This window comes from Kogia breviceps, chromosome 15, assembly GCF_026419965.1.
Source record: "Kogia breviceps isolate mKogBre1 chromosome 15, mKogBre1 haplotype 1, whole genome shotgun sequence".
Classification (NCBI taxonomy): domain Eukaryota; kingdom Metazoa; phylum Chordata; class Mammalia; order Artiodactyla; family Physeteridae; genus Kogia; species Kogia breviceps.
In genome coordinates, this window is record NC_081324.1 from 42,206,342 (window position 1) to 42,230,434 (window position 24,093).

Genomic DNA, 24,093 nt, shown 5'->3' on the forward strand with positions numbered 1-24,093 from the left:
TGAGGAAAAAGAAAAAAGCAGGAGGCATAACCCTCCCAGACTTCAGACAATACTACAAAGCTACAGTAATCAAAACACTGTGGTATTGGCACAGAAACAGACATACAGATCAATGGAACAGAATAAAGAGACCAGAAAAAACCCTCACACCTATGGTCAATTAATCCATGACAAAGGAGGCAAGAATATAAAATGGGAAAAAAGACAATCTCTTCAGCATGTGGTGCTGGGAAAGTTGGACAGCTGCATGTAAATCAGTGAAGTTAGAACACACTGTCACACCATGCACAAAAGTAAACTCAAAATGGCTTAAAGACTTAAACATAAGATATGACACTTTAAAACTCCTGGAAGAGATCATAGGCAAAACATTCTCTTCCATAAATTGTACCAATGTTTTCTTAGGTCAGTCTCCCCAGGCAATGGAAATAAGAACAAAAATAAACAAATGGGACCTAATCAAACTTACAAGCTTTTTCACAGAAAGGAAACCATAAACAAAATGAAGAGGCAAACTATGGAATGGGAGAAAATATTTGCAAATGATATGACTGATAAGGGCTTAATTTCCAAAATATACAAACAGCTCATACAACTCAACAAAAAAAATAAACAACCCAATCGAAAAATGGGCAGAAGACCTAAGTAGACATTTCTCCAAGGAAGATATACAGATGGCCAATAGGCACGTGAAAAGATGCTCAACATTGCTAATTATTAGAGAAATTCAAATCAAAACTACAGTGAGATACCACCTCATATTAGTCAGAATGGCCATCATTAAAAAGTCTACAAATAACCAAATGCTGGAGAGGGTGTGGAGAAAAGGGAACCCCCCTACACTATTGGTGGGAATGTAAATGGTACAGCCACTATGGAGAACAGTATGGAGTTTCCTTTAAAAATCTAAATATAGGGCTTCCCTGGTGGCGCAGTGGTTGAGAGTCCGCCTGCCGATGCAGGGGACGCGGGTTCGTGCCCCGCTCCGGGAAGATCCCACATGCCGCGGAGCGGCTGGGCCCGTGAGCCATGGCCGCTGAGCCTGCGCGTCCGGAGCCCGTGCTCTGCAACGGGAGAGGCCACAACAGTGAGAGGCCCGCGTACCACCAAAAAAAAAAAAAAAAAAAAAAAAAAAAATCTAAATATAGAGTTACCATACGACCTAGCAGTCCCACTCCTGGGCATATATCTGGAGAAAACTCTAACTCAAAAAGATACATGCACCCCCCCCTCCCAGTGTTCATAGAAGCACTATTTACAATGGCCAAATAACCTAAATGTCCATCTACAAATGAATGGATAAAGAAGATGTGGTATATATAGGTATACAATGGAATATTAGCCAGAAAGAACGAAATAATGCCATTTGCAGTGACATGGATGGACCTAGAGATTATCATACTAAGTGAAGTCAGAAAAAGAAAGACAAATACCATATATCACTTGTATGTGGAATCTAAAATACGATACAAATCAACATATCTATGAAACAAAAACAGACTAGTGTTTGCCAAGGGGAATTGTGGAATAAGGGAGGGAAGAAATGGGAGCTTGGGATTAGCAGAGGCAAACTATTATCTATAAATGGATAAACAAGGTCCTACTGTATAGCACAGGGAACCATATTCAATATTCTGTGACAAACTATGATGGAAAAGAATATGGAAAAGAATATATATATATAAACTGAGTCACTTTGCTTTACAGAAGAGATTAACACAACATTGTCAATCAACTATACTTCAACAAAATTAAAAAATTGTATATACCTGTATACATATATGTGTGTACATTATATATATATAAAGCCTCCCTCACCATCTTCTCAGAGCAATGAGCAGGAGCTCTGGGAAGGGCCACATTGGGATCCAAGGGACTTTGGCTTTTTCTCTCTCACCTCCCTAAATTGTAAGGCCTCTCTACTGCAACCCTAAACCAAACAAGTCATTTACATATGGCATAAGACCAGATTTTTTTTTTCGGTCTTTAACAAAAGACTTTATTTGAAGGCATAACAGTAAAATATAAAAGAAATTTCTAATAGGATGTGTTTATATTTTATCCTGAATCAGACACGTTTGAATACCCCCCTACCATATTATCCAACAATTCCACTTCTGGATATTTATCCAAAGGAAATGAAAACACTAACCTGACAAGATAGCTGCAGCCCCATGTTCATCACAGCATTATTTATAATAGCTAAGACATGGAAGCAATTGTCCATTGATAGATGGGTGGATCAAGAAAATGTAATTTTATATATATATAAAATTATATATATAATTATGGATACATATAATTATATATTATATAACCATAATTACATATGTAATTTTATAATATATAAAATTATAAATACACACACATACACAATGGAATTTGATTTAGCCATAAAAAGAAAAGGAAATCTTGCCATTTGTGACAACATGAATGGACCTTGAGGGCATTATGCTAAGTGAAATAACTCAGAGAGACAAATACTGTTTGATCTCAATTCATGCAGAATTTGAAAAAAAAAACCATGAAAACAAACTCATAGATATAGAGAACATATTGGTGGCTGGGCTGGTGAGTGAAATGGGTGAAGATCACCAAAAGGGACAAACTTCCAGTTATAAATTAGTCATGAGGATGTCATGTACAGCATGGTGACAACAGTTACTAACACTGTGTTGTATTGATATATTTGAAAGTTGCTAAGAGAGTAGATCTTAAAAGTTCTCATTAGAAGAAAAAAAGTTTGTAACAATGTGTGATGATAGATGTTAACTAGACTTATTGTGGTGATCATTTAGCATTGTATACAAATATTGAATCATTATATTTTACACCTGAAATAATATAATGTTATATGTCGATTATATCTCAATAAAAAGTAAATTCTCACAAAACTTTTTAACTATGAGTACCTAAATTCCTCTTGACCTGTAATGATTAAAATATTTACTATCTGGCCCATCATGCTTAAAAGCATGAATCTGAAAGTATCACTCACTTATTTAAAATTGTTAAATGAATTGCCAGTTATCCAAACATTTTCAGAGTGCATGACTTGGGAGTAGAGGTTGTAGGTAAAGGAGGGGAAGTAGGAGAAGTTTGCATGCAGTTAGGACATTTTTATGTCCAACTCAATACTCATTGTAACATTTAGTGGGAAAATATTATTTAGGCAATGGACAATAACTATTCTCTTTTTCAGCAATGATTCACATGGAAAGTACTGTTATAAGCAATTCTACTTATTTTTCCACAATTTCAGATGATAACTTTCATAGCAATACTAATATTCCCATATATTAGAGGTAACTTTACTTGAATAAGATACACTAAATCTACTATTTTCTATGTCTAACCAGTTTTCATTTAACCATAATTGGGTATTATCAATGACATCACTCATTCTCCATTTCTTGAGTGTTAGCTGTAGAAAGTACCTGGCATTTCTCATTCATTTGTTACCCAAATATTTATTGAGCCTTATTTTATGCCATGCAGCACCACAGCTACCTAGAGCAATGTGGTAAGACACAAACGGTGCCTGCGTCCATGGGTCTTGCATTCTTCCTCAGTATATATAATAAAAATGGTTATCAAAGTTTTTAAAAAACACAACAAAACTTTGTCCAGGGGTTTCTATTATCTGTGGATAATTGACGCCAAAATAGGACCACAAAGGTAAATCTAATTAAAACAGGGGCCAAAAATGCACAATAAATAGGGGGAAAGTATTCCATTGATATTTAATTTAAAAAATAAAGAATTATGGATCTGCATTTTCATTTAATTAGAATTTGCTTATAATTTAAATGTCCCCAAAAAACCTTAAAAAATAAATCAAGGGTTGATTTTAGTGGGTCTTAATTTTTCTAACATTGTTTGTTGGTACGAAATATCTTTTATTTCTTATTCAGCTTTTCAGAATGAACATTAAGAAGGTCTGAATCATTTGGGTTAAATGTAAGTACAGTTGACCCTTGAACAATGTGGGTTTGAACTACGTGGATCCTCTTAACACAGATTTCTTTTTTCAATAGCAAATACTACAGTCCTACACTATTTGCAGTTGACTGAATCCACACAGGTGGAGGAACCAGAGATACAGAGGGCAAACTCAAAGTTACACAGAGATTTTCAACCCTGGCAGAGGGTGGACGCCTCTAACCCTCACCTGTCCAAGGGTCAGCTGTACTTATATAAAATTGGCCTTGTCAATTTTCCTGAATATGTGCCTTAATACTAGATATTCAAATCATTTTCTCTTGAAGCATCTAGTGGGTCATTTTCCTTGCTCGTTTTCTTATTAACTGGTCCTGCTCTTCCAGAACCATACTTTTCAGTGGCCTTGTCTGTGATTTGATCAGGTCTGCAAGAGTACTTTTCTCAACTTCTTTACGTTCAGCATCTTCATAAAATTTGAAATTTTGCTTTAGAGTTGACATGCATTTTAATTACATTATATTGTTTGAGTTAAGCCAAACCCCAGTCAAGTATGACATTGACTCAATGAGTCAGAAATGAAAACTAGTGACAAACAGGGAAGGACTGTTTGAGCAGTCACTAGTTAAATAATTTATTCATTTGTGAATATTTTAATTTTTTTTTGCTTCACTATCCAACCTCATAACTTTGATGATCTGAATAATCAACATTCAGCAAAAAGAATTTCTTGTACTTTTGATTTATGTTCTCAATCCTGATCCTGTAGATCTAAAAGAAACGAAGATAATGAAGTTAACTTTCTTCCAGAACAAAAAGTAGCAGAGCTGTGAATGGCTTCTCAATTACTGAGCTATCTAGAGTTTGCCTATGTTAATAAAAATCTGAAAGAAAGTGAAAGCCATGTCTCAGTTTGGAGGTATAGACCTTTGAGCCAGAGGTGGAGAATAATCCATAAACTGCAATATTAGAATAAAATCACAACCTCTCTCACCCCAAAAAGAACCGGAGCCCTCGCCCCACCCTTTCTCAATTCCAGTTCAAGATGCCAGTCAGCAATTTGGCAGGACAGCAAAACTATCACAAAATGTTACACCTTCTAATGAAATAATGACAATCAGCCAACCAGACACCAGGTATCTACATAACCGAGAGGAAAATTCTTTCAATTTTCTTTCATAAAGATTTGCACTAGGTAGAGAACAGACTTGCGGTTGCCAGTGGAGGAGGGATGGATTGGAAGTTGGGGATTAGCAGATGCAAACTTTTATATACAGAATAGATAAATGACAAGGTCCTACTGTATAGCACAGAGAACTGTATTCAATATCCTGTGATAAACCATAATGGAAAAGAATATGAAAAAGAATATATATATGTATATATATATATATATATATATATACATATATATATAAATGAATCACTTTTCTGTACAGCAGAAGTTAATACAACATTGTAGATCACCTATACTTCAAATAAATAAATATATAGATAAATAAGATTTGTACTAGGATTCTTGAATGTAAAGGAAAGCAGTAAAATTTAAAGTTGGTTCATTCAGAGACCCAAACTCCTATTATGTCATGATGGTTTCTTAATCCACTCAGAATTTCTCAAACAGTTGCTGTTAATGATTTGCTTGTTCAGTATTCCTATTTGCAAGTGTAACATCCCTGCATCTCTCCCTTTTGGCTTGTTATATCTGTGTCATGATTTTGTGAACAGGAGAACAAATGGCAGCCAACTCCTGCTAGAAAATCAAAGCTTTGAAAAGGTCATGGCAGAAGTGGAGATAAGTTTCTCTCAGATGTCAGAGTTCTTGAGTGCTACTCCTGTCTCTGTCCTAATTAAATTCCAAGTGAAACTACTTCCCTCTTATGGGACATCTGCCTCCTCGCTGACAGAAGTCCTTCTCTCCCTTTGGGAGAGAGGGTGTAAGGGGATGGATCTTGACCTGTCTCCATTATGCCTCAAGAAGAACTAGAAGGATAAAATAACAACCTTCATTTTAGTTCATGAAATGAATACTACTATCTGAAAACTTATAACATGTTTAGGAAAAAATCTGTTAAAATACTTTCAAGTTATAGAATCACTACAGTTTTGGAGCATGCCTTTAGTTATGTGCTTAGTAATATTTTTTTCAAGGATTTTAAATTTATAACTGCAAATTTAATAATTATAGCAATTACTTAATGAAAGGTAAGAACTATAAAAATGAATGCTTAGGTATATAATAAATACCTAATATAATAATCTAAGAGTAATCATACAAAGAATCTTAACACAAATGCTTGAAGAGTTTTAAATCACTTAAATTATTTTTCAGTAAAAATGTACAAAAATGTCATCAAAAAGCAGACCTATATGATTTAGTTAAATATATGTGAGGAAAAAGTGTTGACACATGAATGTTTTGTGCAAATAAATATTGTTAAGTAGGTATTTAACAATACCTAAAGCAGTATTCCAAGTCTAGTTTCTTTGTGGTATGGTTTGTACTAATCATATACTCACAATACACTTCGAAAACAAACTTCAGTCTAATATACTCACATTTTTAAATACTAATCAACCTGGTGGAAAAAGCAGTGGCCTGAAATGAAAAAAATATGCAATTCACGTCCCTATTGTGCCACGTAAAAGTTATTGACCTCTAAACATGTCATTGAACTCCCGCAGTCCTCAGTTTCCTCTGTTCTAAGTTGAAAAGTTTGTAATCTAGGGTCATTAGCCTCACCATGTAGGCTGTTTTCATTTCTGAATTGGTGGGGTCCAAATTATTTGTTATCAAATGTAGCAAATAAAAAATGTGATTCCCATCATTTCCTACTACTCCAGAGAAGCTTCTACTTGTGGAAGGTGGACTTAACATCGAATTTTCCAAAAAGCACATGTTAAGAGAATTTCTTCACTGTCTTTCTACGGTCAGAAGTGGCCGCCAGAGGCTGGACCAGGAGTCTAAGAAAATCCAGCCACTCTTTTCTCATTGTGTTGCTCTTCCATCTTTCTGAGAGCAGATGTATTTGATTAAGGGTATCAGTAACTTCTCACGAAAGAATAGGTGAATTAAATCAACACTATTTAGTGCTCGTGTTCAAGATACTAGAAGAAAAATGGTCCATGTCTAATTTGTGCTGATTTTTTCTAGGACCCACTGACCTCAGCATGAAGAGGCAGTTGGCGACCAGCTCAGGATCCTCCAGCAGTTCAAGCTCCAGACCCCAGCTGAGTCCAACTGAAATCAATGCAGTGAGACAGCTGGTTGCAGGATATCGGGAATCCGCTGCATTTTTATTGCGTTCCGCAGATGAACTGGAAAATCTTATTTTACAACAGAACTGAGTCCAGCGACGATCCTCTTCACTGAGGTTTAAATTTGCAGTTTCCACTAATGACGTTTTGATTTCCCAGCAGAGGTGCGTTTGGTCTTACTGCACAGTCTTAAGAGAAATATTTCCACTATGCCACATTGTCCTTGATCCATAAAGTGATGTGTTTAGGTGCTTCAAAGGAACTCTGGCCTCTGAAGTATTTGAGATACTTTAATGTGTCCAGCCTACTGTTTTTTGTTTCAGTGTGCCAGCATAAATATCTGGGGCAAAAAAAAAAAAAAAAAAAAAAAAGGCTGTATATTCCTAATTCAAGGATAAAACAGAAGAAGCTTGTGGTATAAAATGTAGTTCAAGATCCAACTGAAATATTAGTGGAATTTGCTACTGACTTACTGGACTGAAAGCTGCAGTATCTGGCAAAAAAAAAAAAAAAAAAAAAAAAAAAAAAGCCAAAATTTCTCATTGCTACAGGAAATAACAATGAAAAGGATCTTGTATTTTAAAAAAATATGTAATTTTTATAAAAAGAAAACTTGTTTTTCATTCAGAATTGTCATTTTTACTTTGGTAACTTTTTCATAGGTCCTAAAAGAAAACTGTTTTGAGAAACTACTGTAAGTACCTTTTCCACCTCCCTTTGCCTTCTCCTCTTTCCAAATTATTTCTACAGAAATAACATTTGATGCTGGGGGAAAAAAATACCCTTGCCTACGTTCTTTAAATCGTCGCATCAGGAACTACTTCCAAGAGAAGCCTGCGTTTCTGCACTCATGCTGGTCTCAAGCATCCCACTCACCATTGCAGCTTTACCATAGCGGTTTTCACCACAGAATTTTTTAATATTGAAAAAGACATATCATTGAAAAAATAAATGACATCTTGGTTTCTTACAGCTGCTCTCCCCAGATTGCCGCTGCTGTCTTATGGGCATCCTTCTAGCAGCCATTGGATGTCGATGACTGAATGTTAAAGAGGTTGCAAGTGACAATCTGAAAATTTGCACTCTTGTGTGTAGTTTTCTTTTCTCTCTTTCAGAAATAGTTCCCAAAAAGACCATTACCTCTCCTGATATGATTTGTATAATTTACAGTTGTAGGTAAAAATGATGTAAAGAACTCTCAGTGGATGCAGCTGCAATCTACAAGGAACTTTCCCCTCCTCTTCCCCATATTTTGCCCTTCTTATTTTATAGTGTTGAATACACATGGATGGTGTTTTCTTTGTGCACTGAGGCAAGCCTATTTTTTAAATATTTAGGGAGGAGTACATCAGTTTACGCTTCTTGTACAATTTTCTTCTGTTGTTTGGCTTCGGTTGGATTAGAGGTTCTTTGTGCATTCCTGAATTTGCCTTATTTCATGTAAAATTTATGTCATTTGGTTTTTGATAATAAGTTGAAGACATCAGTGATATTTCTTAACTACTTGTTACATATAGTTTTTCAAGTAATGACTGTGATTGTGACCAAGTAATGTGCACTTTTTCTTGTAACTGTGGACATTGCTATGCTCTTTTCTTCTAGTGTTTCTAGAATTACTGTTCCTTACAGTTATGTAAACAAAAAACAAAAAAAACAAAAAAGAACTTTTGTGATACTGTTGGTGAATATAATGTGAAAATCTTATTGAAATATGAGTATTTTGGAAATACATAGATGCACAAACATCTTTTAAGGTGTGGATTTAGAGTTTGCTTATTTAAATGAAAATTCAAAAACTGAGGGCTGGTATAATTTTATCTGTTTTGTTGGGTTTAATAAACAGATTTCTGTGTTAAAACACTGATTGTGAAACCTTATAAACTTTCTGAATGATATGAAATGTTATTTTATACCTACATTTAGCACAAAATTGACAGTTCAAACATATTTCAAGAACATCCCAAGGTCCCCCAGAGCTTCCACATTCAGTCTAATAAATAATTTATTCCAAGAAGAGGTAAAGCAGATAGGCAAACCATGGGTATTTCATCTGATTGTTTAAATCTGATTTAAGAATTTATCTTTTATTCCCCATTTTTCATGAGTAATCTGGCTCTTTTAGTCACTCCTAATTGAACATTTTGGGAGAAACATACCTGTTTTAAGTGCCTGTTTATGCTTTGGGTTTTGTCGTAAGAGTATTTGAGACTTTGTCATGGTTACTATTTAACAAAGTAACACCCTGGTTTGAGTTCAGCCTATACATAAAAAATCCTTAATAGAGAGAATAAAGCAAATGAATTAGAGGAAGGGAGTTCCAGCAAGGTGCTCTTGTTTTCATCTCATTTCCATCTTCACTTATACTCCCACATCCAACCACCAAGGACTAAATTCCTCCCACATCTTCTGCTTTTTGCACATTTATCTAAAAGAATGAGGGTACCAGGATTCCCATCGTTTCCCTGGCAGAGCTCAAAGGCCAAAACGAAGTACCATGTTGTTTTCCTTTTCCTTTGTAACTTGTACCTGAAAACACTCTGGTCTTTTTTAACCCTCTGTCACAAGAGAACAGAGATCACATCCCCTTTATAAAGCATTCTGGAGAAATTGGGTGCAGGTTCATATTCTCAGAGGTGATAGAAAACTCTCATAAACACGGAGATCAAATAGAATTTTCTGTCACTTCTGACAGCTTTTCATACAGCAGCAAGTTTCTTGTCACATATGTATTACTTTATCACACTTAATAAGAAAACATTCCCAAGCAGTTACTGAATTTTCTTAAATTGTGTAAAGTAACAGCACTTGGTAAAAAGGGCATTCCAGGAACGATAGCCACCGTTTACTGATTATTTACACATGGAAAAGGCATTTTATTTCCTTTACTTCTCACAATAACACTAGGAGATCGGGAGAGTCACTTTACATTTTACAGGAAGGCTCAAGAAAATGAAGTAGCTTGCAGAAAGAAGCACTGAGCTACTGAGAACTTGAAGCCATTATTTGACCCAGGTAGGCCTAGCGCTGGAGCACCCCCTATTGGTCACTATAGTCTGTTGCCTCCCAGGTACTAAATCCTTAACATTCTGCCCTGACTTGGAACCAGGCCTGTTTATGCTAAAGTTTAGCAGTTTTATTTGTGTAGTTAAATAATAGTTATCACATCAAATAAAGGATCAGACTAAACACTGAGAATTTTATCCCATTTATAGAAGTTTAATTTCCTTTAAGTTATATTCTCTACAAATATAAAGAGCTACAATAAAACCCACCACTAATGAAAATCAAATACATAAAGTAGGAAGAAAAGGCAGTTACTTTTTTTAAAAAAAAAGACAATGATGGGTGCCAGTAGTGAATCCGGTAAGGAAAGAGAAAAGGGATTATCCACTTGAACCCGTAAAGGTAAGTTTGTTCACCTGAGATTTCAGTCTTAGGCAGGTGCTATTTGGTTATTTTGATTAATCCTGTTACCATTAATACAAATACCATTCAAAGACTTATCTTTCTATGTCAAAAATATTTTCTAATTTCGTACAGCCCAGGTTTCAACTTTAGTTTGTAAAGAAAAAGTTCCAAAAATAAAGCAGGTAGACAATACATTAACACACTGTTTATCTTTTAAATTGTGTTTGAGATGCAGAAACTTGGTAAAGATTGAGCACAAGCTAACCTACAGGAGTTTGCCATTTAAATATAATTAAAATCTCCTTTCTTAAAAATATTTTGAAAGGAGATAAAAATGCGACTAGTAGATTAACCTATCTCCAGTTTTAAGGTCAATCATTTTCAACATTTAATTGTTTTCAGATTGCAAAAGAAACTTGAGAAATACAGGAAAAGAAGGAAAAATAATCCCAGCAGCCGTAGAGAACCATGAATAACATTTTATAGTATATCTTTCAGAGCTTATCTAAACAGGTATATAAACATTCTTCTGTTCGACTTTACTGTATATGGTGTTTCCTTATCTGCTTTTCTGTCCTAACAATATACCATGAATACTTCCCACATCATTAGGTGTTCTTCTGAAGTAATATTTCTGATGACTATAGTATTATATTGTATGAATATACTTGTATTAATTTTCTATTGCAGCTGTAACAAATTACCACAAACACTACAAATTTATTTCAGTCTGCTAATTTGGAAGTCTCACTGGGCTAGAATCTAGGTGTCAGCAGGAATATGTTCCTCTCTGGTGGCTCAAGGGGAGAATCCATTTCCTGGCCTGCTCTAGCTTGAAAGCTGCCTGCCTTCCTTGACTTGGGGTCCCTTCCTCCATCATCTAAGCCAGAGCTTAGCATCTTCAAATCTCTCTGTAACTCTGACCTCCTTTCCTGCCCCCTCTTCCACCTTTAAGGACCCTTGTGAGTACACTGGGCCCATATGGATAAAATGGGAAACCTCTTTTAAAGTCAGATGATTAGCAAACTTAATTTCATCTATAAAGTTAATTCCTTAATTTGACATATAACAAAACATATTGACAGGTTCTGATGACTAAGATGTGGACATCTCTCTGTGGGGGGGAATTGGTCTGCCTACTCTAGTTATCTTAATTTCCTTTTTTTTTTTTTTTTTCTTTTAAATGCCTCTGTACCCAACTGTATTTCATCAATTCAACTGTAGTAAAGATCCTAAGTCAGCAGCACAAATATTTTACAAGTAATTGTCAGCTGCCGTATCTGTACGTTTTCTTCTTATAAAGGGTATAGTTTTTTGGAAATTATTTTAATGACATTTTTCTCTAATTTCTCACACTCAAATCAAATGTAATAAACAAATACATATGGTAAATGTGCAGCTAAATCTTTCAAGGGAAATGAAACAAAAATACCTCTGAACTCTTTCCTTACTTTGATTTCTTAGAAAGTGCTTCTGCCTAAGAAATTCTCTGAGATATGTTTAAGGCCATCTCATTAGACGAGAATAGGTACACAAGGATCCAAAGCTTAATCAAATTCTGTAAGCAATGCAACCACATTCATACAACTTCTAGTGGTAATTACCGGTGGTGTTATATTTACTCTGAACAAATAAAAGATATATTAATATTAGATGTTATTAGATGGCATGTCGTTTAAAAGGACGGCTTTGGCAATAACATACCTATTGAATTTAGGATAATCAAATGAGTGTAAAAATTAAACCTCTTTACCTCCATTTCTTTGTGAGAAAACTATTTTAGTGACATATTATACATTTTATTTCCCCTCATCTACTGTGCTTTTTTTTCCTTTTCAATTGCTATCCACTGAAAGAAGATCAAAGATAATTCAAGACCATTTTTAATGCTGTGAGAGAAAAAAAAAAACAACAACAGCAACAGAAAAGCATAGACCACAGAGAGCAAATACTATTACTCAAAGTGTGGAACTGGCACCAGTGTTTTTCCCTCTAAAGTGTTGACTTCTCATATTCTTTGTTTATTGGGGAATGGATTAGCCCAGGCCCATGAGAAATGCCTCTACTCATGTAAAGCACTCCATTGCAGTGACGGAACAAGTGGCCAGAGATTCCACAACAGATTATTTAATCTTAGTTCCTTTGCTGGTGGAAGGATTCCGAGGTCTGCCTTGAACTACACCCATAGAGTAGGAAGCCTCTTCGCTCGTTTTATTTTTCATTCATTTGAATAGCGTATTCTTTGACCTACTATGTGCGGGGCATCAGCCTCTGATACAGAAAAACTATTCCTGCTTCAAGGGGTCACATCTTCAAGGGGAGAGAGACAGAGGTACAGATGGTTATAATACAAAAGGATAAAGAGAAACAGTGTAACATGTAATGATAGAAACATGCCAAACAGGTCAAAGGAGGGCACAGACCTCTATAGGATTGGGGGAGGGTAGGTGCAGGGAGCTAGTTGGTCACAGAGATGGAGCTGTGGGGAATACTTGGCAAAAATGTTGAGTTTGTTTAGGGAGGATGGAAGAATGAAAGATGCGTGAGTTAAAGATGTTTATCAACTACAGAGGACGCCACAAGTTGAGGCTGGAGGAGGCACGGAATAGCATGGTGGGCAGTCACTTGAGCAGTTTAGTGGTGCCGGAAGGCAGAGTTTGAGATGAAAAGAGATTGACTCCTGGAGAGGAATAAAGGAGCCAGATCATGCAGGGCCAGACCTGCCATGCAAAGGAGCCTGGCTGTGTCCTGCCGAGGATGGAGAGACCCTGGCAGGTTGGCACAGTGGTAAGTGTGCATTGGCACCTCTGTTGACTATTTGTTGGAACTTCAGCCGAAGAATATGACATAATGCTAGATCACAGAACCTCCCTCCATCCCCAAAAGTAAATTAAATAAAACTAATAGTGAAAAACAAAAAGTATGACCTACGTAGCATATGAGCAATAAAGGAATGGGCTTTGTCCTGTAGCCACTGAAAGGTGGGAGCCATGAAGATTCAGTAAATGTCACAAATTAATGTGACTTCGTCCTTAGGAAACAGATCTGAGGAAAGAGACTGAGTGGAAAGAAATGTTGAAAACCCCACTATTAAAATTCTAGTTGGAAGAAAGGAGAATGAGGGGTGAGTGGACCAGCTTGTGGAAAAGTATGTACACAACCCTTTAGGAACACAAGACCCTTGCTGACCTCCCGACGAGTTTCCAGAAGTAGAAACACCATCAGGACTTGCCATTTCATGTGTTCTCTGGTGGAAAAGACAAGCTGAAGAGTAAAGAGGAATACAGCAATACAAGGGTATGCTTTCTACAAAAAGAAATAGAGATTCAATCGGCATTTCCCTTGCCCCCTTCCTGTCCTGTGCATTTTCTCCTCTCATTTACCTCCTCCTCACCCGTGACTGATATAAGTCAGTGGCAAAAACTTATGAGGTCCACTTGTCTTATTTGATTTTCTCTTCTGAGAGGGAAACAGGCAAAGGTGCTGGAGGAAAGGGAAGGCATTAGGAGAAATGAGTTATTGGGTCTCATTGCCTCTGTCAAAAGTGAAGTTCCAGAGTGTCCACTGCAAAACTGGGGAATTTAGGAATCTTAAATTTCCTATGCCCCAATATGGATAGCACACAGTCCTGCCTAAGTGGAGTGAATTATGAAACTGGACTACAAATGACACTGCAGAAGACAATGATCACAGACTTGTCGCCCCAATCTCAACAGCTAGCATCACTTCCTAGAACTCTGCTCTCCAAACTTTCAGCAAAACAAAAGCAGATAGAACTTAAAATACCCCACCCTCAGGCTGCAGGTCAAAGAGAAGTGTGAGTTTAGATAGAAAAAGAAAAAGGGGGAAAGAGGTGTCAGGGAGAATCTAATCACACTGTATTTGGAGAAACAGTAAGTGTAACAATGAACATAGCCCATAAATATGAATAAAATGTAAACAAACAGTATGGCACCTGTATATCCAACCAATAGCAAAGAATGGAAGTCAGACAGGCAGTCATGGAAGAATAGTTTCTACAATTTTTTTGAAAAAATACATTTGAGAGAGACCTTCAAGATGGTGGAGGAGTAAGACGTGGAGATCACCTTCCTCCCCACAAACCGTGAAAAATACATCTAACATGTGGAATAACTCCTACAGAACACCTACTGAATGCTGGCAGAAGACCTCAGACTTCCCAAAAGGCAAGAAACTCCCCACGTACCTGGGTAGGGCAAAAGACAAAAGAATAGGGATGGGACCTGCACCTTTGGGAGGGAGCTGGAAAGGAGGAAAAGTTTCCACATGCTAGGAAGCCCCTTCACTGACAGAGACAGGCGTAGGCGGGGCAGGGGGGAGAGGAAGCTTCAGAGGCATGGAGGAGAGCACAGCAACAGGGGTGAAGAGGGCAAAGTAGAGAGATTCATGCACAAAGGATCGGTGCCAACCAGCACTCACCAGCCTGAGAGGCTTGTCTGCTGGGAGCTGAGGACCGGGCTTCTGAGATCAGATCCCAGGAAGAGGACTGGGGTTGGCTGCATGAACACAGCCTGAAGGGGGCTAGTGTGCCACAGCTAGTCAGGAGGGAGTCCGGGAAAAAGTCTGGAACTGCCTAAGAGGCAAGAAAGCATTGTTTCGCAGTGCACGAAGAGAGGTGACTCAGAGCACCGCCTAAAAGAATTCCAGAGACAGGCACAAGCTGCAGCTATCAGCACGTACCCCAGAGACGGGCATGAGACGCTAAGGCTGTTCCTGAAGCCACCAAGAACCCTGTGTGCAAGCACAGGTCACTATCCACACCACCCCCTTCAGGGACCTGTACAGCCCACCACTCCAGAGTCCCGTGATCCAGGGACAACTTCCCTCGGAGAACACACAGCATGCATCAGGCTATTGCAACATCACACCGGCCTCTACTGCTGCAGGCTCCTTGCCCTGCATTCTGTACCCCTCCCTCCCCAGGCCTGAGTGAGCCAGAACCCCCGAATCAGCTTCTCCTTTAACCCCGTCCTGTCTGGGCAGGGAACAGACACCCTCAGGCAACCTATATGCAGAGGCGGGGCCAAATCCAAAGCTGAACCCCAGGAGCTGTGCAAACAAAGAGAAAGGGAAATCTCTCCCAGAAGCCTCAGGAGCAGCAGATTAAATCTCCACAATCAACTTGATGTACCCTGCATCTGTGGAATACCTGAATAAAAAATGAACGATCCCAAAATTGAGGCAGTGGACTTTGGGATCAACTGTAGACTTGGGGTTTGCTTTCCACATCTAATTTGTTTCTGGTTTTATGTTTATTTTAGTTTAGTATTTAGAGTTTATTTTCATTGGTAGATTTGTTTATTGATTTGGTTGCTCTCTTCCTTTTTCTTTTATTTATATATAGATACATTTTTTTTTCCTTTTTCTCTTTTGGTGAGCATGTATGTGTATGCTTCTCTGTGTGATTTTGTCTGTATAGCTTTGCTTTACCATTTGCCCTAGGGTTCTGTCTGTCTGGGTTTTTTTGTTTGTTTGTTTGTTTTTAGTATAGTTTTTAGCATGGATTTATTTTTTGGTTTGGTCGCTCTTTTCTTTCATTCTTTCTTTTTTTTCATTACTTTTAAATTTTTCTATTTTTAATAACTTTTAAAATTTTTATTTTAATAACTTTATTTTATTGTTAATTTTTCTTTCCTTCTTTCTTTTTTCTCCCTTTTCTTTGAAGCCATGTGGCTGACAGGGTCTTTGTGCTCCAGCCAAGTTTAACTCCTGTGCCTCTGAGGTGCAAGAGCCAAGTTCAAGACAAAGGTCAACCAGAGACCTCCTGGCTCCATGTAATACCAAATGGCAAAAGCTCCCTCAGAGATCTCCTTCTCAACTCTAAGACGCAGCTCCACCGAACAGCCAGCAAGCTACAGTGCTGGAAACCGCATGCCAAACAACTAACAAGACAAGAATAAAACCCCATCCATTAGCAGACAGGCTGCCTAAAACCATAATAAGGTCACAGACACCCCAAAACACACCACCAGACGTGGACCTGCCAACCAGAAAGACAAGATCTAGCCTCATTCACCACAGCACAGGTACTAGTCCCATCCACCAGGAAGCCTACACAACCCACTGAACTAACCTTAAACCCTGGGGACAGACACCAAAAACAATAGAAACTACGAACCTGCACCCTATGAAAAGGAGACCCCAAACACAGTAAGTTAAGCAAAATGAGAAGACAGAGAAACACACAGCAGATGAAGGAGCAAGGTAAAAACCCACCAGACCAAACAAATGAAGAGGAAATAGGCAGTCTTCCTGAAAAAGAATTCAGAGTAATGAAAGTAAAGAAAAGATGATCCAAAACCTTGGAAACCGAATGGAGAAAATAAAAGAAACGTTTAACAAGGACCTAGAAGAACTAAAGAACAAACAAACAATGATGAACAACACAATAAATGAAATTAAAAATTCTCTAGAACGGATCAATAGCAGAATAACTGAGGCAGAAAAACGGATAAGTGACCTGGAAGATAAAATAGTGGAAATAACCACCACAGAGCAGAATAATGCAAAAAAAATGAATAGAAATGAGGACACTATCAGAGACCTCTGGGACAACATCAAACACATCAACATTCGAATTACAGGGGTCCCAGAAGAAGAAGAGAAAAAAAAGGCACCAAGAAAATATGTGAAGAGATTATAGTTGAAAACTTCCCTAATATGGGAAAGGAAATAGTTAATCAAGTCAAGGAAGTGCAGAGTTTCCCATACACAATAAATCCAAGGAGAAACACACCAAGACACATATTATTCAAACTATCTAAAATTAAATACAAAGAAAAATTATTAAAAGCAGCAAGGGAAAAACAACAAATAACATACAAGGGAATCCCCATAAGGTTAACAGCTGATCTTACAGCAGAAATGCTGCAAGCTGGAAGAGAGTGGCAGGACATATTTAAAGTGTTGAAAGGGAAAAACCTACAACAAAGATTACTCTAACCAGCAAGGATCTCATTCCGATTCAATGGAGAAATTAAAATCTTTACAGACGACCAAAAGCTAAGAGAATTCAGCACCTCCAAACCAGCTTAACAACAAATGCTAAAGGAACTTCTCTAGGCAGAAAAAAGAAGAGAAGGAAAAGACTTACAATAACAAAACCAAAACAATGAAGAAAATGGTAATTGTAACATATATATCTATAACTACCTTAAATGTAAATGGATTAAATCCTCTAAACAAAAAACATAGATTGGATGAATGGAAACAAAAACAAGACCAGTACATATGCTGTCTACAACAGACCCATTTCAGACCTAGGGACACATATACACTGAAAGTGAAGGGATGGAAAAAGATATTCCATGCAAATGGAAGTCAAAAGAAAGCTGGAGTAGCAATTCTCGTATCAGACAAAATATACTTTAAAATAAAGACTATTACAAGAGACAGAGAAGGACACTGCATATCGATCAAGGGATCAATCCAAGAAGATATAACAACTGTAAATATTTATACACCCCACATAGGAGCACCTCAATACATAAGGCAAATGCTAACAGTCATAAAAGGGAAAATCAACAGTAACACAATCATAGTAGGGTTCTTTAAGACCCCACTTTCACCAATTGTCAAATCATCCAGAATGAAAATAAATAAGGAAACACAACCTTTAAATGATACATTAAACAAGATGGACTTAACTGATATTTATAGGACATTTCCTCTAAAAACAGCAGAATACACTTTCTTCTAAAGTGCTCATGGAATATTCTCCAGGATAGATCATATCTTGGGGAACAAATCAAACCATGGTAAATTCAAGAAAATTGAAATCATATCAACTATCTTTTCTGACAACAGTGCTATGAGACTACATATCAATTACAGGAAAAATATCTGTAAAAAAAATACAAACACATGGAGGCTAAACAATACATTACTAAATAACCAAGAGATCACTGAAGAAATCAAAGGTGAAATCGAAAAATACCTAGAAACAAATGACAATGAAAACATGATGACCCAAAAGCTACAGGATGAAGCAAAAGCAGTTCTAAGAGGGAAGTTTATAGCAATACAATCCTACCTCAAAAAACAAGAAACATCTCAAATAAACAACCTAAGCTCACAACTGAAGCAATTAGAGAAGGAAGAACACAAACCCCAAAGTTAGCATAAGGAAAGAACTCATAAAGATCAGATCATAAATAAATGAAAAAGAAATGAAGGAAACAATAGCAAAGATCAATAAAAGTAAAAGCTGATTCTTAGAGAAGGTAAACAAAATTAATAAACCATTAGCCAGATTCATCAAGAAAAAAAGGGAGAAGACTCAATCAATAGAAATTAGAAATGAAAAAGGAGAAGCAAGAACTGACACAGCAGAAATACAAAGGATCATAAGAGATTACTACAAGCAACTATATTCCACTAAAATGGACAACCTGGAAGAAATGGACAAATTCTTAGAAAAGCATAACCTTCCAAGACTGAACCAGGAAGAAATAGAAAATATAAACAGACCAATCACAAGCTCTGAAATTGAAACTGTGATTAAAAACCTTCCAACAAACAAAAGCCCAGGACCAGATAGATTCACAGGCGAATTGTATCAAACATTTAGAGAAGAGGTAACACCTATCCTTCTCAAACTCTTGTAAAATATAGCAGAGGGAGGAACACCCCCAAACTCATTCTACAAGGCCACCATCACACTGATACCAAAACCAAAGATGTCACAAAGAATGAAAACTACATGCCAATATCACTGATGAACATAGATGCAAAAATCCTCAACAAAATACGAGCAAACAGAATCCAACAGCACATTAAAAGGATCATACACCATGATCAAGTGGGGTTTATCCCAGGAAAGCAAGATTTCTTTAATATACACAAATCAATCAATGTGATACACCATATTAACAAACGGAAGGAAAAAAACCACATGATCATCTCAATAGATGCAGAAAAAGCTTTCGACAAAATTCAACACCCATTTATGATAAAAACCCTCCAGAAAGTAGGCATAGAGGGAACTTTCCTCAACATAATAAAGGCCATATATGACAAACCCAGAGACAACATTGTTCTCAATGGTGAAAAACTGAAACCATTTCATATAAGACCAGGAACAAGGCAAGGTTGTCCACTCTCACCACTATTATTCAACATAGTTTTGGAAGTTTTAGCCACAGCAATCAGGGAAGAAAAACAAACAAACAAAAAAAAAGGAATCTAAACAGGAAAAGAAGTAAAGCTGTCACTGTTTGCAGATGACCTGATCCTATACATAGAGAATCCTAAAGATGCTACCAGAAAACGACTAGAGCTAATCAATGAATTTGGTAAAGTACCAGGACACAAAATTAATGCACAGAAATCTCTTGCATTCCTATACACTAATGATGAAAAATCTAAAAGAGAAATTAAGGAAACACTGCCATTTACCATTGCAACGAAAAGAATAAAATACCTAGGAATAAACCTGCCTAAGGAGACAAAAGACCTGTATGAGGAAAACTATAAGACACTGATGAAAGAAATTAAAGATGATACTGACAGATAGAGAGATATTCTTGGATTGGAAGAATCAACATTGTGAAAATGGCTATACTACTGAAAGCAATCTACAGATTCAATGTAATTCCTATCAAACTATCAATGGCTTTTTTCACAGAACCAGAACAAAAAATTTCACAATTTGTATGGAAACATAAAAGACCCCAAACAGCCAAAGCAATCTTGAGAAAAACAGAGCTGGATGAATCAGGCTCCCAACTTCAGACTATACTACAAAGCTACAGTAGTCAGAACAGTATGGTACTGGCAGAAAAACAGAAATATAGATCAATGGAACAGGATAGAAAGCCAGAGATAAACCCACACACATATGGTCACCTTGTCTTTGATAAGGAGGCATGAATATATGCTGGGGACACGACAGCCTCTTCAATAAGTGGTGCTGGGAAAACTGGACAGCTACATGTAAAAGAATGAAATTAGAACATTCACTAACACCATACACAAAAATAAACTCAAAATGGGTTAAAGACCTAAATGTAAGCCCGACACTATCAAACTCTTAGAGGAAAACATAGGCAGAACAGTCTGACATAAATCAAAGCAAGTTCCTTTTTGACCCACCTCCTAGAGTAATGGAAATAAAAACAAAAATAAACAAATGGGACCTAATGAAACTTAAAAGCTTTTGCACAGCAAAGGAAACCATAAACAAGACGAAAAGACAACCCTCAGAATGGGAGAAAATAGTTGCAAATGAAGCGACTGACAAAGGATTAATCTCAAAAATTTACAAGCAGCTCATGCAGCTCAATATAAAAAATAAAACAACCCAATCCAAAAATGGGCTGAAGACCTTATAGACATTTCTCCAAATAAGATATACAGATTGCCAACAAACACATGAAAGGATGCTCAACTTCACTAATCATTAGAGAAATGCAAATCAAAACTACAATGAGGTATCACCTCACAATGGTCAGAATGGCCATCATCAAAAAACTCTACAAACAATAAATGCTGGAGAGGGTGTGGAGAAAAGGGAACCCTCTTGCACTGTTGGTGGGAATGTAAATTGATACAGCCACTATGCAGAACAGTATGGAGGTTCCTTAAAAAACTAAAAATGGAACTACCATACGACCCAGCAATCCCAGTACTGGGCATATACCCTGAGAAAACCATAATTCAAAAAGAGTCATGTACCAAAATGTTCATTGCAGCACTATTTACAATAGCCAGAACATGGAAGCAACCTAAGTGTCCATCGACAGGTGAATGGATAAAGATGTGGCACATATATACAATGGAATATTACTCAGCTATAAAAAGAAATGAAATTGAGTTATTTGTAGTGAGGTGGATGGACCTAGAGTCTGTCATACAGAGTGAAGTAAGTCAGAAAGAGAAAAACAAATACTGTATGCTAACACATATATATGGAATCTTAAAAAAAATAGAAAAAAAAGGTTCTGAAGAACCTAGGGGCAGGACAGGAATAAAGATGCAGACGTAGAGCATGGACTTGAGGACACAGAGAGAGGGAAGGGTAAGCTAAGACAAAGTGAGAGATTGGCATAGATATATATACACTCTCAAACGTAAAATGCTAGTGGAAGCAGCCACATAGCACAGGGAGATCACCCTGGTGCTTTGTGACTACCTAGAGGGGTGGAATAAGGATGGTGGGAGGGAGATGCAAGAGGGAGGGAATATGGGCATATATGTGTACCTATAGCTGATTCACTTTGTTATATAGCAGAAAATAACACACCATTGTAAAGCTATTATACTCCAATAAAGATGTTCAAAAGATAAAAATAAAGTATTTTTAAGTTAAAAAAATACATTTGAAACAAAGTATCTCCCAATAAAACATTTTTATCTACAATGAATGCTTGGCTTGCAACAATAAACTATAAACCAGAGAAACAATCTCTCACTTTATTTGACAACCCTAAATTATAACCATGTCACCTATGACAAACCTTTATAAGCAATCTTTCTTCAAGAGCGCTCAAAAAATAAAAACAGAAAAATATATTATTGCATATATTTTCTATCCACTATTGAAACAGATAGGAGGGATGCCTTATACATCATGCCCCAGCAAGGAGAGCATGGAACACCTCTGAAGACTGGAGACAAGAACATCAGAGGTTCCCTAATGGGCCTGGCACCGGATGGGGACTTGGTTGGCACAAAAACCACAACCTCACAACATGGTATACATGTTGGGGTTTTTTTGTTTTGTTTCAAAAATTCCTCATGAATTGTGTGTCTCTTTTGGAAGATGTGACGAACTGACATGTGATATGTCATTTGTGCTCTATACATGCCATGCAGAGCAGAGAGTAGTGCTAATCTTAGACCAGCAGGGATGCGATGACACGCCTGCTCCATCTCTAAATCAATTATTCCTCTTCTCTTCATTATTATGCAACTTGGCTTCGGACACTGCCGAAGCCAAAGGTCAACTTCAGATTTCTACGTAAGATCTTAGAATTAAATAGGAAGCCCTACTCCTCACTGGTGGCTTCGATGTCGTGTTTGGAGAGGACTTCTTTCTCACTGAATTCTTCCCCCCGCAGGACTCAGTTGGTGTGTCCTTCTCCCCAGAGCCGCTTATCATCTGGGCATCTTCCCTCTCATTCTACGCTTATGGGCAGGGTGGGTTGGGTGCGCTTTTGCTGAGTCCTCGGGGTGAGGGCTCTCAGCAGCCCAACCCTCCCCTGCTCTTGGGCCCCAGGGAAGTGGCAGCAGAGGTTTCAGCCCCAGAGACTCCATGTCCAGACTGGGTGAGGCTAAAGAGTAAGGAGAAATAGCTGGAAAATGAAAAAAACCTTTTTGAATTGGGGATCTGCCTGCATATAAAGCAAAACTTGTGTACAGGGGACATCGATCCTTCGGGACAACATCTCCTCATTAATCGAAACACTGCTGATGTTGTGACAAGAAAGGCCACCTCTGCTGACACTGGAAATGAATCCTAAATATACAGACAGTTATGGAATGCTCAGAAAGGAAAGCCCAGCTGAACTTGGCAAACTCACGTTACACAATCTTTTACTTCCCTCTTCACACCTCGTCAAAGTCCTTCTGATAACTCACTGAATATTGAGCAGAATATAAGAAACTGTGCAGGTATTCTTAATACATAACAAAAGTACTAGCACATGATATTTATCTTTAAAAATATAATTATTAGTGGACCATTTTGAGAGCTTTATAGCTTAGAAAGCACTGTCATAATGCATTGCTTCCTTTGATCCATATCCCAGGGAAGACAGAAGGTTTTATAATCATTTTCTGAAACTGAAGCTCAGAGTTACAGTCCAATTGTTACTGCCAAGACAAGAAGCCAGGTCTTCTCATTCTGAATCCTGTGTTTTTCTTGTCCCCAACCCCTCCCCATTATATCACATTGCATTTCAAAGAGTTGTTTCTTTGATGTGTTACAAACATACCTTATATCTGTGTTTTTCCAATCAATTACCCATCCTTTGACACATTTATAACCTCGCAGACATTCAAACCAGAATATCTTTTGATTTTCTCTCCTCCTTTGCCTGTAGGTTTGGTTTTTTCCTAATAAAAATTCATTAGGAAAGTCGTTCAACCAGAATGTATGAAATGCCTCTAACCTGCAGAAGCCCATGCTGCTCTGGCATCAGAGGTAGGGGATTTAGACAGAAAAGAAATACATGTCCGCAGAGGGCATGCAGGTCACCAGCGAGGATTTTGGCACGAGGCCCTGTGCTGACAACCACTGGACTGTGATCCGTCTGTCCACGCATAAAATGAGAAGAAGCTCTTTCACAAATATAAGCATGGGAGTACATACGAAAATAGAACAGGTTTTAAGGTACACACCAAATAAAATTTGCAATTAAAAAGCGCTACTGTCTTTTGCATTTCTATTCAAAGCCTCGGCAGTGTTGTTTAATTTTAGAAAATAAGGACAATTCTTGCCAGACCAACATAACCAAATGAAAGCTA

At 37.4% G+C, this 24,093-nt stretch overlaps 1 protein-coding gene across 11 annotated transcripts in view; it reads left to right on the forward strand.

Annotated features, from left to right (window-relative positions):
* Nucleotides 1-9,051, forward strand: part of NOL4 (nucleolar protein 4) — a 398,638-nt gene extending 389,587 nt beyond the window's left edge. For 10 of the 11 annotated variants that reach the window (XM_059041362.2, XM_067015512.1, XM_067015506.1 and 7 more), the window contains one exon: nucleotides 7,094-8,896. In XM_059041362.2, coding sequence (XP_058897345.1) covers nucleotides 7,094-7,287 — 194 coding nt within the window. In that variant the 3' untranslated portion in view covers nucleotides 7,288-8,896. Of the gene's footprint in view, nucleotides 1-7,093 lie in introns of all 11 variants that reach the window. The other variant, XM_067015507.1, reaches the window with a different exon arrangement.
* Nucleotides 9,052-24,093: the final 15,042 nt, after the last annotated feature.